The sequence below is a fragment of the Serinus canaria genome, chromosome 9 (genome assembly GCF_022539315.1).
Source record: "Serinus canaria isolate serCan28SL12 chromosome 9, serCan2020, whole genome shotgun sequence".
Taxonomy (NCBI): domain Eukaryota; kingdom Metazoa; phylum Chordata; class Aves; order Passeriformes; family Fringillidae; genus Serinus; species Serinus canaria.
This window is the reverse complement of record NC_066323.1, coordinates 9121796-9138091: the sequence shown is the minus strand read 5'-3', so window position 1 is coordinate 9138091 and position 16296 is coordinate 9121796. Positions and strand designations below refer to the sequence as shown.

Genomic DNA, 16296 nt, shown 5'->3' with positions numbered 1-16296 from the left:
CCCCAAACCCTGTCTGTGCCAGGGGGAAGCCAAGCTGGATGGGTGCTGGAGGGAGCTGTGTGGGCCAGTAATCTCGACCAAAACCCCCTGGAAGGCAGCTGATGGGGAAAACATGGATTTAGTGTGTTCAAAGTGCTGGGACCCAAATCTAGCCAGCAGCTGAGCCAGGTGGCCAAGGCTGCATCCCACTCCACTGGCTTGACGGTGAGATCCCCCCAGCTGTAAACCAGGGTCCCAGCCAGGGTCCCCATCCCTGTTCCTGGGCCAGGGGCTGTTGGAAGTGGGGGGCAGATGAGCTGCCAGCTTTGCAGCACATGTATCCCAGTGTGAGCCCAAGTGTGGGAGTTTACGGGGCTTTGACGCAGGAGATGTGTGATGGGGGAATTGTTGCCAGGCTTGGGGAAGGATCCAATCGCGCCAGGGTGCTCTCAGCAGATTAAGGATTGGAAAGCTCTGGTAATTACTTTGCAGTGTAAAAATAGGCCTGGCTTTATCCCTCGCCCTGATCTCCCACTCCTGCCTCTCTCTGCCCTACTCCTTCCCCCCACCCAACAGTGAGCAGATGCCACACACCCTGTGAGCATGGCAGGAGGGCACAACACAGCTGCTGGCCTGGTGCTGGCCTTTCTGGGTGGAGGGGGTAAAAAAGATGGAAAGGGGGTCTGGAATGGGGTGGTGACAGCAGCACAGCAATGGCATCTGGATGGCACGTGCAAACTGTTAGGATCAGGAGACTGGGAGAGGAGCCGGGGCACGCACAGAGGCGTCCCCACATACTGCAAGGCTTTGTGCCAGGGAAGCAAGAGCCCGGAGACATCAGCAGAGCAGATGTCTGGTCAGGAGAGGACCACGTCTGTGGGACCGTCTGACACAAAGAGGGAACATGGCTCCGGCACTGGCCGTCACCACATGCTGGTGGCTCCAGCAGGACCCAAGAGAAGGCTGCTCCATGCACAGGGTATGGAGCAGCATGGATTGACTCCAGGCAGTTCCCTGACCTCTCATTTCTCTTTACTGGGGTCTGAGAACACGTGGTGGTTGGAATCACAGGGACAAAGCATGTGGAAAACACTCCTGGATATGCAGCCCCACCTGCCTTCTCACCTTCCCCCACAATGGCTCTGGCCAATCTGTGTCTCACAGCAAAGTCAAAACGTGCACTCTCCCTCTGGTCCTCATCCTTGCACAGTGGTGTATTCCTTTGCCAGAGCCTGGCTGGCCCAAGCCAAAGCAAAAGCTGCTCCCTGCACCCTCCCTGTGAGGCCTCCGCAGCACCCAGCATGCAGGCAGCATTGCAGGCAGCGCTGCAGGCAGCAGAGCACGCAGGAGCCTGTAACCTGGCAGCGAGCCCCAGCATGGTCCATGCAGCCTGTTCAGCCCTGCGGGCTCCCACCCACCCCGGCCCTGCCGGGGAAACGGCTCAGCTGCATCCAGAGGCTTCTGGATGGGGGGCAGCAGCTGCCAGCCCCGTTCCAGGCCGTGCAAACCTCGGGCTAGTGGAGCAGTGCTATAAATATCTCCCCTTGCGAGACCCGGTCACGCAGCCGAGATCACGTAAGGGGAAGCGCTGCCCTCCTGCAGGTCTCGGAGCCTCGGTGCCTGCGCAGCACAGCCCCTGGAGTCCCCTCATGTCCTGGTTCATGGCCAGGGCACTGGGGTGCAGACCCCAGAAGTGGCTGGCACAGCAGTGTGCAGATCATGTGGGCAAGCACAGGCGGCATTTCTGCCACCAGCATAGAGAGTGGCAGATGCCAGCCCCACGGATCCCCCATCTGCCCCCCAGCCACCCCCAACCCTCCTTTAAAAGCACAACACCCCTAAGCCCACCTCGTACAGTACCACAAATGCCCTGCATGAGACCCCCATGCCCACCTACACATTCACCCCTTCCTGCCGCACTCCGGGCACCCTGCACCCCCTGACCCAGATGCAAATCGCTGCAGCCCCTCTGTACCATTAAACCTGCGGTAGGATGATTGGGGGAGCAGAAACCCCTCAGATGTGGGGACGACTGCAATCCCTGTTCCCTGCAGAGCCCCCAGCCCTGAGCAGCCCCCAGCCCGGGGAAGGGGGGAAGTGCTGCCCTGGCACACCCAGCCCTCGAACCACGCACCATCGCCCCCAGCCCAGTTTACAGACGATCAAGGCTCCCCTCCCGCCGGTACTTTTCCATACACACCCTCCATGGTCCTTTGTTCTGTGCAAATCCCGGATCCGGCCCGCTCTCGGCATGGGGGTTGTATATACCCACTGTCCTCCCCGAATTCACCCCACAGCCAGTCCCCCCTGGGTGCCCCCCTGCCCTTGGAAGGGGCGCGGGCGAGGGTCCCGGGACTCGGGGGGCTGAGCTCGGGCCCGGCCGCCCCCGCCCGCTTGCCTGGCTGCGGCCGCTGCCTCCTTCGCCTCTGCCCGGAGCCGAGACACCGGAGCCGCCGGGGTGCGCAGCCGCCACGGGGCAGCGGAGCCTTCCAGTGGTACCGGAGCCACCCGGGGCACCGGAGCCTGCCAGGAGTACCGGAGCCGCCCGGGGGTACGGGAGGTGCCGAGCTGCCCGGGTGCGGAGCCACCCAAAGGTACCGGAGCCGCCGCGGAGCCGAGACAGCCGAGTACCGACCCACCGCGGTGCCCTGGCCGCCGGGACCGGTCTCGGTGCCGCCGTTCTCCTCCGCTCCTCCCCGCCCCGTGCCGCTGCCTCCTGCTCCCCCGGGCCGCCACCGCGGGGCCTTGCCGGGGGGGCTGCGTGCTCCCCGCCCCGCTGCCGGAGAACGGGGACCAGGACTACGGCTGAGGAAGGACCCCGGTTCCCCCCCGCCCTTCAATCCCTACTGCAGTGGCGGATCGGGGCTCACACACCTCACTTCGCTGCAGGTCTCCCCCGCTCCCCGCCCCAAATATCTGCTCCTGCAAGCTCTGCCTGGCCCCCACAGTTCCCCCCACAATAATGCCGTCTCCCGTATTCCTGGTCTCTGCTCCCCAGCATCCCCCTCCACCTACGTGCGGAGTTCTGCTCTTAGCAGACCCCTTTCTTCCACCCACTCTTCAATCCCTGCTTCCAGGGGTGCTGCTGGTGGGGTCTCCCATTTCTGGAGTGTAGGTGACCAACCCTCCCCCGCCCCATGCACAGATGCCCCAGCAGCAGATTCAGTCCCACTACGGACACAGCCTTATCCATGTGCCTTCCCCCAGGGAAGTGGGGCTCCCTGCGTCTCACAAAGCAGGTCTCACCTCCCTTTCCCCTTGCCACAGGGACCATCTGTGCTGTAGGGAGAGGCTGCTCTGCTCAAGGATCTACCGCTGGAGCAAGCAAGACCCCAAGACGAGAGTGAGGTAGGATGTCAAGGGGGCATGGGGCAGGGGAGAGGGGTTCAGAGCCACCTCCTATACAAACCAAAAGGGTCTCCCAGTGTGCAATATGGGACATGCTGGGGCTGTTATGAGGGCAGGGAGGTTCAGCAGGTACTTGAGGAGCACAGTAAGAGGTGACCAGTCCCTCCTGCTTGGCCCTGGTCCTAAACTTCCCATACAGCAATGGAGGGATGCAGCCAACTGGCTGGGGAGGGATCCCAACAGAGCCACAGCAGTCCCAGCTTAGGGCTGTGCTGAGAAATCCAAGCAGCACCAGACGGACTCTTTGCTTGTCTTGGCTGTGCCCCCCACCCAGCAAAGTGCCCATGGGCAGCAACGGGCCACGCGCAGATCCAACCTGTCTCTGGCCACCCTCCTCCTGAGCCCAGTTCTGGGTCACTGCCACCACCCTGTCCCTGCCCCGAGCTGCTGCAGACGAGCTGATGCTGATCTGTTCTCTCTGTGGTGGAGAACGACTCGGCAGAAGGAAGGGAAGCCGAGCTGCTCTGGCAGGGAAAAGGCAAGTTAAACCCCCCCCACTGCCTGTTTTAGTGGGGAAATCTGCACAAATCCAGCGTTATCCTGGTGGTTTGGGGCTGGGGCAGTGCCCAGCTGCTGGCAGTGCCTGCACAGCCTGGCACAGCCCTCCCTGGCCACCCGGTCGCTGGGCTGAGACCGCGCCAACTCGCTTCACCCAGGGCGAGCTATGACAGCTCCCTGCTGAGCATGGCTGGACTGGGCAGCCCAGCAGCCTTCTTGGCTTTGCCTGCTGGAATGAGCTGAGGAGGAGGGCTGGTGCCCCAGCAGGGAGGAGGGGCTGTCACCAATCTCCTGGTGACACTTGGCCAACTCATTGCTTCCAGTCTCTACTGTTCCTTTCCAGCTGCCTGGGCTGGACTGGAGCTGCCTGGCTGGAGATGGCTGTCCAGTGAGCCATGCATCCCCAGGTAGTCATTAGGGCAGGGGACACTGTGGATGAGAAGGGGATGAGTGTAGCAGCTCAGGGCTCTTTGTGGGGTGAAAGAAGTTGGATGACAGCGGTGGGATGAGGGGTGGCACCACAGAACAGTGTGCAGGAGGGAAACTGAGGCACAGTGGCTGCACCCAGGGGCAGGTGGCCCTGTCCAGCTCTTTGGAGAGCAGTACCCGGGTGGAGTGGGCACAGCACTTCCCGGGAGGGCGGCAGAGCCGATGGCAACCGAGATAATGCTGAAAATACGCCAGTGGCTTTGTTGCCGGTGACAATGGCCTGCAGTATTTTTAGCTGTTGTGTCCTTAGCTACAGAACAGCCTCTCCGGTCCAGCTGCTGCCCCATCCCACCCTTAGTGTCACAGGGTCCCCATGGCCCCCCAGGGCTGCTTCCCGGCGCTGTGGAAACCGTAACGTTAGAAACTAAACACAAACACCTTACCCGCTGCCACCCCCGGCTGAGTCACAGCACTGCCTGCTCCCCTCGCCCCTGCCTCCCCCTCCCTCCTGCACACCCCCAGCGCCTAAAGCAGTAGCTGCTGCCCCAAAAGCCAGCCCCACTCTCACTTATGGGATATTGCCTCTCCCAGGGTAAAGCTCAGGGTTGGCTTCACTTGCTTCCATCTCAGGACTTCAAAAGATGGGGATTTGTGGAGAAAACTCTGCAGGGTGGCATCACTGTCCCCAGCCCCGTGACACTGGGACATCCCCACTGCAGAGTCAGACCCTGAGTGGCCCCCAGCTTGCCAGCATGACCCCAGCCTCAGGGATAAAAAGTCAGACAGGAACAGGCAGAGGCAGGAGCTGCTTTGTACTCTGTGTCAAGGGCCAGGCTGGGGTGCTGTGCCTGGCCCCCTTGTCCCACTGAAGGAGAATGGGGTGTAGGAGCAGGAGGAGTTTTGGGGTCACAGTGGTGGTGAGACATGGGGGAATGAGGCAGCTCTGCTTGACCCTCAGGGGAGGTGTCAGCATCTGACTCCAGCCAGACCCAGCATATCGATGCTCACATTTCACCTTGGTAGGGGGAAACAAGGGATGAGTGGGACCCCATCCCACCTCCCAGGGGTGACAGGGTGTCCCACTGCTGCCCTGTCCCAGCTCCCATGGGAATTTTGGGCTGCTTTTTTGTGAAGCTTGCAAGCTGCTGTAGGGCACATGTGGCTGTGTCCCCATAGTCAAGGCCACACACACTGGCACAGCTGCCCTCCTTCCATGACCCACATCTCAGGGCCCTCAGCACACATGGGTGTTCAAGCACCGGGAGAGCAGCTGCACCACCTCTTCCCTAAAATAAAGCTGTGGCCAGCAGGGAGGCTGGGGTGGGTGGCCGTGGCTGTGACTATGTTAGGATGTTCTGGGGCCGAGGGCAGATCACATCGCAGGGATGAATTAATTAACACTCGGCAGTTTTGGATGATGTCCCAGGCTTCTTTTCTATTTTCATTTTAGCAAACTCCCAAGTCTGCTTGGCGCCTGCCGGGTCCCGAGTCTGGTGCTTGGGGGGGTGGGAGCACCCATGTAGCTGCCTAAGTACCTGCAGGTGCTGGGGTGGCATCACAGACACCCCACTGGCTCGATGCCTCCCTGCTCCCCAAAATTTGGGTGCTCTCCCTGATCATGGGGGCCAGTGCAGTTAAAAGCACTTTTCAGGGCCTGATAGAGCCCCTACTTTCCTGCTGTTGGTTTCCTTAAATCTCCATCCTGCCTGCAAGAGGCTCACACACACACCTTGTGCTTGGCTTACACCTCTGAAAATTATCTGGGAAAGGGACTTTTTAATAAAAGTTGTAAACACTCTCAAATAGTACTTTTATTATTCCAAAACAGAGTGAGGATGAAGGATCAGGGCTGTGGGGTGCATGTGGGAGGGGCTGGCCCCAAGTGAAGGAGCCTGGGGGGGGGTGTCAGTGCGTCCAGCTGTGCGAGCAGACACCTGTCTGGCTGGGTGTGAGTAGTACAGCTGCTAGTGTGTGGGTCTGGGGGTGCTTGCATGGAACAGGTCAGGGCTGCTGTGCTGGGGCAGGGATGTCCCTGCTGGGGCACATGGCACTGCTCAACCTCAGTCCTCAGCCTCATTTCCCACTGATGAAACCGGCACTTCTCCCCATCAGGCCTCTGCCTCCCCAGTCAAAGAAAGGGTGTGGCAGTGAAAACATGCCCGTGCCTCCCATGCAGGCGGCCAGGGAGAAGCCCTGCGCCAGGCAGCCTCACCCGCCCCCCCAACACCTTTAAATTTAGCTTTTCCCTCTCCAGCTGCGCAAGCCAGGCTGGCGGCCAAAACCTCTGCAGCTGAACACGCCCCTTGGAGAGCAGCCGCTGCCTTGATGGTCTCGGAGCCCCAGAAAGGCCCTGTGCTCGCTCCACATGCACTGCCATGGCTCACACCTGTGCTCACCTCAGCCTGTGCCCCGGGCAAGCGGGAAGGGATCACAGGCCCAAGGTCCTCCCAGGGAATTTGGGGCAGAGCTGAAAACGACTCCCCAGGCTCAAGGAGGGAGATCCCTGCTAGCAAAAAAAGCTAGTCCAGCCCTGCTACCCCAGAGGAGCAGGGAATCCAGCAGGCATGCCCTGTGCCCACCTTCTCGGTGCTGCCTGCCCGGCTGAAACTAGGAGGGTGCAGCGCCACTCACCTGCACGCACACACACGTCACCTGCCTGTGTGTGCGTGCTCAGACACGGCACACGCGTGGCACAGGTGGCCCACTGAGCCTCGTGGCCGTGCCAGCACCCGTGGGCTCACCTGGGCACCCGTGGCTTGGCTAGGCACCCACCTGCGAGTGCCTGCAGCCCTGTGCGGGCGAGCACACGTGCAAGCACGGAGGTGTGCGTTAACACGTGGTGTTGTGCGTACGTGTGTGCACTCTGGGCACGTGTGCACACACACACAAATTCTGGGCACTGGGGTGCCCACACGTGTGTGCAAAGCGCATGGAGCCTCACTAGGAGTGACTGTGGGTGGGCAGCACTCGTGTGGGCTGGCGTGTGCTGTGCCCAGGCACCACCAGATGGTGCCCTGCCTCCGTGTCACCTTTTGGGGACACAAACCTGCTCCCTGCGCAAGGACATGGGGAGGTTCATGAGGGGACACCTCCCTCTGTGCCAGGCAGAACCCCCACCATAGCCAAGGGAGAGTGACAGCCACGGTGATACCTGCCTGTGCCAACGCTTTCTTGGAGAAGATCAAGGGGGTGGATCAGCACGTTGGTAGCACTGGAGGAGGGGGCTTGCTGCAGGGGGTGGGCTGGTGGCAGGGAGACAGGCACAGGTCGAAGAAGCTGCAGGGTCTGTGTATGATTTGGGTGGGTGGGCAGCTCCCCCCTCCCCTACTGTGACCACACACTTTTTGGGTGTTAAGTGGCCCCTAGCCTGCAGCGACCATAAACCTGCCCAGAATATGAGATGCAGGCGTGGGGTGGGGGCTGCAGCGTGTCCCCACCCTCACCTCGTGAGGCTGAGACCCAACCAAACTCACCACACGCAGCCGCGGCAGAGATGAGAGGAAAGACTAAAGAGGGGGGAGCCGCAATTTCTGGTCCATTCCTCTCCCAGCTCTATGGGCTTCTGTCCCCACATCCCCTGCCGGTCTGCATGGGTCACTCCCAGGCTCCCCACCAGCTCCCCGTGGGTGCTGTGTGCCCCGGGGAGCTGCCATCGGGCCGGGCGGAAAGATCTGGAGCCTCCCCGGCCCCGCAGCTCCTGCAAACCGGCTCTACCGGCTGAGGAGCCCAAACCTGCTGGGGAGCCCCGGCGGGTCCCCTCCCAGCGCCTGCCTCTGCCCCATCCCCACCGGCAAAGGGAGCAGGCCCAGCGGCGCCACGCGTGCTCCTGACCCGCGGCTGGGAAAGGCGCTCGCTGCCAGGGAAGTACCGGCCGTGGGTGCCAGTGCTCGACCGTGTCACCCCTACACACAAAGAGCCCGGCACAAAACTGCCCTGTGCCCGGACTCACCGCGTGCTCCCGCCCGCCGCAGCACGGCCCTGCCTGGGAAATCCCGGGGCACGCATGGCCGGGAGTCCCGGTACCGACGGCACCCTGTCCACGGCTGAGCTCGGTTGTGCCGTGAGCTGGGCTGGGCTGAGCACAACTGAACCGTCCCGACGCGCCGGCACAGGGCGCGCACTCCGACTGCCCCCGAACTGTGACGGGCACGGGGCTGGGGGCTGCGGCGCACGGGGACCCGCGGAACGTGTGCGGCTCACGCAGGGCTGTGAGGGCAGGGGCGGGCAGGAGGTTCCCGGCGAGGCCACTCCGCACCCCGCGCTGCCCTCCGTGTTTTCCCTGCAGCCTTTTGTGTGCGCGGCGCCAAGCGCGGGGAGGGCGCCCGGCCTTCCCCTTCCCCCTCCTCCTCCTCCCCCGATCCCGCCCCCCCGGCCGCCATTTCGCAGCGCCGGCCTCACCCGCGCCCTCTCCACATCATGGAGGACCGGCGGAGGCAGGAACAAAGAGCCCCCGTCCGCCTCTGCCCCGCGGCCGGGCACGCGTGTTCCCCGGTCCCCCCGCCCCGCGGGCACCCCCCGCTATGCCCGGGCTGTGTCTGACGAGGGGCGTCATTTCAGACCTGTCCTGAATCCACGTGTGATGAGTTTGTGGCGCTCTCAGCCCGGCAGAAGCAGCATCTCCCGCGTAGCGGGGCTCAGCCGGCTGGCGGTGGTTCCCAAAGCACCCGTGCATGGGAGGCTCGGAGAGGGGCTGTGTGTGTACCCCTGTGTGCAGGTGTGCCCACGTGTGCACAGGAATGGGGGCACCGCTCTGGCAGTCTGTGCACGTGTGATGGGGCACATGGGAGAGCACATGGCACATGTGATGGGCTGTGAGTGCGTGGTGACAGGACAGCCAGCACAGGTGGCCGTGTGCTCGGGTGTGACAGTGCAGGTGTGTCTGTGCGCATGTGGCACCGTGTGTGCTGGCATGGCTGTGAGGGTGCCAGGCTGTGGGGGTGTGACAGCAGGAGTGTGTGCAAGTGTGCACATCAGCACCAGGGCGGTGTGCGTGGGAGCCTGTGTGTGGCTCAGGGGGTGTGAGTGTGCATGTTGGGGCACACACAACTGGCACCCATGTTGTATGTCCAGGCTGGTTCCCCATTTTTTCTGTCAGTGTGAGGGCAGAGGGGTGAGTCTGGAGGCAAGCAGAGGGGACTGTGGTGCACGGCAAAGGGCACTGCCCCAGCCCACAGGCAGGCTGGACCAGACCACCATGGGTACCAGCAGCCAGGTCCCCGGACAGAGTGGTTCTGTCTTCTTCCTCTCCCCAGTAGTTCAGTTCCAGCTGTGCCCCAGTCACTGGTCACACTGAAACCACCATCAGGGCTGGGAGGAGATCCTGGGGTCCCTGCTGCCCTGTCCTGTCCCCTGTGCCCATGGGTATGGCCCCAAGTGCTCCAGGAGGGGCATGGAGGGAATGGTGTCATTGGAAGGCATGTGTGGCTGTGAATGCAGGAGGTAAGTTGGGATGCTGCTCCCTGGTCCTGTCCAGCCCTCCATGCCATGGACCCCATGCAAGGGCCTCATCCTGTCCTCTGAAGCCCATGGCATTCCTGACTCTTCCCTTCATATTCCACCTGGTTTTTATTCTGTCCCCCTTTTCAGCTTTATCTTGTCTTGGCAATGACAGCCCAGTCTCTTCCATCTCCCGCTACACACCAGTTTTTCCCAGTTCACCCTGGCTTTGGGCTCCAGTCATTCTTTAAGCTGGGTGCAACCAAAACATCTCCCCTTGCATCGGGCTTGCATTGACCCCCTCCCCCCAATATCCTTCCAAGGAGAAACCAATCCAAGCAGCAGTGCAGGGCACAGCTCACCTGGGACCAATGCCTGGTGCCATCCTCAGCCTCACAGCCCCTGCTTTTTCACTCATGAGGCCCCAGCCCCTGTTGTGCCCCACTACTCTACCCCATGGTGCTTTTGCTGGGTGCCAATCAGGGCTGTCAACCTGTAAATCCGCCTTCATCAGCTGAGGGTACAAAACACCAAGGCCGAGGATGCGCTGGTGCCACCCTGCCCTGCGTGAGCTGTGCACAGTGAGCAGTACCCTGATCACGGCTCCCGGCTCTCCCTGGCGCCTTCCAGCCACCAGCATCAAGGCACTTTGTCAGCATTAAATATTCAGTTCTGTTCTCATCCCCTCCCTGCGAAGGAGCTCAGCATGGCAATGAATCCGCTGGCCTGCCCGTGCCCTGCGCCGCCGGGATGCATCTGGGCCATGCTGCGTGCCAGCCGCCTGCTGCAGTGCCTGGGAGCACGGGAGAGGAGAGCCACTATGCTGCAATACAGGCTTCAGTTGTCCCTGCATCTCTAGCCCTGGTTCGGATCTGTCCAGGAGCAGCTCCCTCTTCGCTATCCTCATGCCTCTCCACCCCTCAAGTAGCAGCTGGCCTGTTCACCCAGAGGCCTGTTGAGCACGCATTAATAGCCATCAGGCCCCAAACAAGGTCACTGGAGGGCAGTGGGAGCTCCCTGCAGGCTGCAACAGAAGCAGGCTGGGTGGCAAGTGGCTGTCCCCCTGTGGAGATCCCAAGGGATGGTCAGCAAGCAGCAGAACTAATGAGTGTCTGCAAGGAGAGAAATATGATTGAGGGGGCAGCCCTGAGTGCTAGATAAGTGCTGCTGCTTGAGGATCCTTCTGTGAAGCAGAGCAACAGCAAACCCTGACCCAGAGCCAAGGCTGGAGAAGGACCTCGGTGACAGAGATATGTGAGCATCCCAGCTTTGGGAGTCCGAGCCAGCACCCTGGGCTGTGAGGGAGGGAAGCTCACCAAAAGCTGCAATCTCAGTATCCACCAGGGCAACTGGGAGCCCAGGGCAACTGGGAGGCAGGACAGAGTGAGGGCAGCGGGAAGAAACAGCTGTCACAGTGTGGCAGGGACTGTGTTCTGCTGCCTGGGTATCACAGGGCAGGACAACGGCAGGAGTGATATTTTTTGAAGAGAAATAAATATTATAGTTGGTGAAAGAGAAGTGAATTCTGGTTAAGGAGACGCTGGAAAGTGCCACACCACATCCCACACTACAGCTGCCTACAACCCCCTGGGACAGGGATAGGCAAGGGACTTATTTTCTTTTCACCTTCATGTCCATTTTCAGGCTTCCCTCTGTGACTGCGAAGACCAGGAATGTGCAGTGTGTGGTGGAAAAGAGAGATCCATCCTCCTCAGGAGCACAAAGCGTGTAAGGGACCAGGACACCAGGTCACAGCAATGTCCCCACGCTTACTTCAAGGCAGAAGTTCCCTGTCCGCAGCCGGGAGGGGAAACATCCAGAGCAGCACCATCCCGGGGTGCACAGCCTGGAAGGTTCGGGACCCCCCGTGAGGGCTGGGAGAACCGGACGCAGGGCACGGCTGAATGAGCCCGGTCCCAGCCTGACGGCTCGCGGGAGCCTCAGGGACAGAGGCCAGCCACCCCTGCCATTCCTGCAGCGTGGCATCATCGCTGCGCACGATGCCGCTGGAGTAATTGCCGCCGGAGTAATTGCCGCCGGGCTGGGTGCCAGCGCAGCGCCCGCCCTCAGCCCCCGGCACAGGAGATAACTCAATCTGCCTTTCCTGCCTCCTCCACAAAACGGGGGGGGGGGGGGGGGGGGCGCTCCCCCCGCTCCGCCCAGGGACCCCCCCGGCGTGGCTGAGTGGGGAGGGAGGCGATGTGGTGCACTGGGGCAGCCTCCCGGCGCTCAAAGGCCGTTCCTTGCATCCCCCTACCCTAATTTGAGGCATCTGCTTGGCAAAGCCCGAGGGCTTCCCGTTGCAAAGGCCACCGGAGCATTTTAATAGCGTGCTTTTGCCTGGCTTCCTTCCTGGGAATAAACTACGTCCTGGCGATAAGGAGCATAAAACCCCAGGGTTAAGGGCCAGCGGCCAAAGCTGCGAGCGGGCAGAGCTGCGCCCGCCCCCCTTCCCGCCGGCTCAGCCGGGCCGGGCTGGGGGAACACGGCCTCCAGAGCCCTGCCACCGCCCGGGCCTGCAAAACAGGACGCAATAAAACCCATTTGGAGCCCGAGTGACAGCAGGGAAGGGCGGAGGGATGGCTGGCTCGTGCTCCGTGGCTGCTGTGGGCAGCATGCCTGCCCTGTGGAGCAGCGCGTTTGGGGGGCCATCCCCCCGTGCCCTGCAGCCCTTGCTTGCCCAGAAGTAGATGCCACTGCCCTGAGGAGTCAGATCTCAGGAAGGTGAGCTTGACCCCCATCGAGTGCCTCTGTGCTTCCCCAGAGCACTGCCTGCGTCCTGGGGACAGAAAGGGACATTTGTCCCAGGCCGTGTCCAGGAGTCACACCTTCACCAAGCAGTGAAGGTGCTTTGAGTCCCCAGACTCACCACTGCCATAGAGTCCGGGAGGGTTTTGTCCTTGGCCTGCTCAACTTGAAGCTCTTCCCAAAGTGTATTTTAGTAAACTACATTTTAGACTGAACAAGGTGAAGGAAGAGTGTCCCATGAGGTACTGTGAGTTACCCACTCATTGTCCCCAGCCCATGGGCAGCTCCAGCAGGAGCCCCGATCACCCCAGGCACCCCACTGCTTAGAGAGCACAGAAACACAGTGGTAACACCAAGGCCAGAGGGGAACTTTCTGGAAAACTATGTCAGATAAATCACTCCAACCCCTGTGTTCTCAGCCTACGTACTGATGGGCGGCTTCTGCAGGGAGTTTTGGACAGTTGTGCCTTTTTTGGAGGGAAAATGGAGTGGGGGAGCTGTGGGATGAGCACATTTGGTGTCACTTTGCTGCCTCTGGGTTGGTGGAACTTGGCTTCTCTGGGGTGTGTGGAGTGCAAGCTGTGGCTGACAGGGGTTCAGGGGCCAGCCTGTGGCTTAGGCACAGCACTCAGAGTGCTGTGGCTGTGGAATGAGTCTGTCAGGGCCCATCCCAGGTCAGGGGGCTGGCAGTCATGCCCTGGGTCCCCAGGGAGCTCCCCCAGCATCACAGCTCAGGTGTGAACCCTGATCAAAGCCCTCCCTGCAGGTGGGGTGTGCTGGGTGCACCATGTGTGGCTTCTCCCCTGTCCAATAAGGGCTTGAGCAGTGGAGCAGCCTGACTCTGTGCTAAAGGAAGGGAAAACCTCTCTCTCGCCCCCCCAGCTGCACATTTTTGCCAGCCCAGTTGACCTCAGCATGTTTGCAGGTTGCCACTCCTCTGTCCACAGGAATGGAAATGCGGTCAAAGTTTATTAGAAGGACACCAACCACACACACACATGTGACTCTGTCTGTGTGTGTGTGTGTGTATGTGTGTGTGTGTGTGTGTGTGTGTGTGTGTGTGTGTGTGTGTGTGTGTGTGAGAGTGTTTGTGAGTGTGTATATAGGCAAAGTGTGACGGTGTGACCTTTATTTTCTTGGGAAGCAGCACTGAAAGGCAAAGCCAGGAGGGGAGGAAGCGAACAGGCAGGGAGGGGGACGCAGTAGGTGTATTTTCAGCTGTGCTCTGCCTCCCTGCAGCGAGGGAAGGCAGCTGGGAAGGAGGGCACAGGGACAAATGGCAGCAGCAGGAGCCAGGGCCCAGAAAGGGGCAGAAGGGATCTGCCTTTGCACCATACTGGAGGAGCAAAACCAGTTACCATGTCCCACCGGAGCAACAGGTTTGACAGTCAGTGTCACAGGCACCTGGCCTCTGTCACCCAAAGGTGCTTTCAGGATTATTACAGGCTATTTATCCTGCAGAGAACAGCCTGGGGGCTGTTCACATTCCATCCTGCTGGGATTCCCATCTTCCTGGCATAAAGGCATTTACCCCCTGGTGCTTTGCTTGTGCCAGAGGGAATCTGCCTGTCAGGGAACTTCCAGCAGGCACTGGGGCAGAGTGTGTGGTGATGAGGACCTTCAGCTGCTGTGACTAATTTTCTACCCTGTGCAATGCCAGGCTCTGGCCAGGCTTGTCCCCTCCCACCATACCAGAGACTGCTCTGAGGACTGGGCTCTGCTCCTGTGTTGGGTAGGTGACATCCCACTCACCTGTGGCTTGGTCTGCAGGAAGGAGGCATGCTGCTGGGCTGGCCACACTGCTGTGCTTGGTGGTGGCTGTCACTCAGAGCTGTCACTCCCTGTGTCCCTCCTGTGGAGTGAGGAAGTGGCAGAAGCTTGGGTGTGCTTTGCCCATGGGTGCTGGCCTCTCTTGCTCACACACACACGTTCCTCCTGTTGCATTTGACAGGAGGCTGCTGCCTCCAACGTGGTCCCTGGCATGTGAAATCACTGGTCCACAGCACCTGATTCCCCACGGACTGTGCCCACTGCTTGGGTCACCAGGGTGCAAAGACCAGGGCAGAGTGTGGCTGTGATGGTATCTGGGGGATGTGTGGGGCTGTGGTGTTTCTCTGGCACTCCTTGGCAGGCAAGGACATCATGCTGTGCTGCTGCCAAGGGGCTGTGACAAAGGACAGTTGCAAGAAGACTGTCCAGGGACAGAGCAGAGCGAACCAGCCCCTGCCCTCCTGGGGGATGGCAGGGATCCCAAATGCACTGCTAACCCCCAGCACCACAGGCATGTGCCTAAAGGAAGATACCAGGATGACTTTCAGGAGACCACACCAGCGCCACATCCTTATTCATTTCATGCTTGCAGCCAGTGCCACTTTTCCAGGGCAAAGGGGAGTCCCCTCCATCCGGGCCCTGCAACAGTCCCACTGTACCTCGAGGCTGTTATGAAGCCTTAAGTGGAAGGGCCCTGGGAACAGAGACTGAGCTTAGAACAGCCAGTATTGGTCCTTTCCCAAAACTGCACCTATTCTCCCCCACCACCAGCCCCACCCAGTCACCACTTTGCTCCCAGCCCCTTCCTAGAACAGCTGTAGGTCATGGCTGTGCTGACAGAGGTTGCAGAACCAGTGTGGAGAGCACGAGGCTGTGTTATTCCTGGGGGGCAAGCCTGGGAGCAGGATAACACTCAATGCCCAGCCCTGCCCAGTTATGGGGACAAGGACCAGCCAGTCCTTGTCCCCATAACTTGGGATGCCTTGTCCCCATAACCCAGATGCCAGAGCAATGCCATGTTGGAAGGATTCCTGCCAAGGCCCTCATCAGGCACCACCACAGTCACAGTCTGGTGACTCAGAGGAGAGAGGAGAAATTCAGACTCCTCTGCCCTCTGCCTGGTTTCCTGGCTCCTCTAAATTTGCATAACAGCCCCTCAGCTGTTCCCTGGGGCCAATGGGACCCCCGCAGCAGCCAGGCCCCCTGCGGCAGCTGCGGGTTCCTGCGGTCAGCCCCAGCTCTCGCTCTTGCTCATGCAAATAACTGCACCAACGGTTCCCTGCCTGCACGTGGGGGCTGGCGAGCACCCGCCCTTGCTTCCCAGCCAGGGCTCGTCCCCATCCCAAGTGCCGCGGGGGACTGCAAGCCGAGCCGGAGTGCCTGGCGCTGTGCGGCTGTTCGGTCACACTCCAAGCAGCAATCTGGGCAGCAGCGTCCCTCTAACAACAGGGATGAGGAACGGTGGCTCCGTGGGTGGCTGTGACCGATGTCTTCTCCATCCTGTGCTCACGCGGGGCTGGTGGTTTTGGCACAGCAGTGCCGCGATGGCATCCAAGTTCACCAACGGTTTGCTGGGTGACTTCCCACGGGACAAAGGTCTAGGCCCCTCATGCTTCCCAGTCAAGCCTGATGCCTCCCCAGCACTCCTGTGAACCCAGGAGCAAAGAGCAAGCCCAGAGGGGATAGCTCACCACCACATACTCCCCAGAGAGTGAACCCACTCCCCAGTCTCCCAGCTCCAGCCTGACCCCCCAGTGTATCCTCCCCAGCCCAGGCCAGGGGCCAGGAAGTCAGGGACAAGGACGGGAAATGACAGCCCAGATCCAGTGCCTGTGGTGCTGTTAGCTGGCTCCAGCCACCACTGCTCACCCCAGGAGGAACCTTTCTGCTTCCAAGGACACGGCACAGCTTTGGGACCGCAGCAGAGCTTTTGCCAAAAAGCAGAGGTGGGGCAGGGCTGAGCTGGGGGCTGCAGGGATGCAGGCAGGTCCCAGCTCAGCAGGGCTGGCTGAGGACAGGGCATGGCTG

At 60.9% G+C, this 16296-nt stretch overlaps 1 protein-coding gene across 1 annotated transcript; it reads left to right on the top strand.

The window, feature by feature from the left end:
- Window positions 1-582: 582 nt before the first annotated feature.
- On the top strand, window positions 583-7918 carry LOC115483979 (uncharacterized). The gene is made up of 2 exons (XM_030227189.2): window positions 583-2573; window positions 3247-7918. Exon 1 carries the CDS (start codon window positions 583-585, stop codon window positions 1495-1497), a length of 915 nt encoding a protein of 304 aa, XP_030083049.2. The 3' UTR covers window positions 1498-2573; window positions 3247-7918.
- Window positions 7919-16296: the final 8378 nt, after the last annotated feature.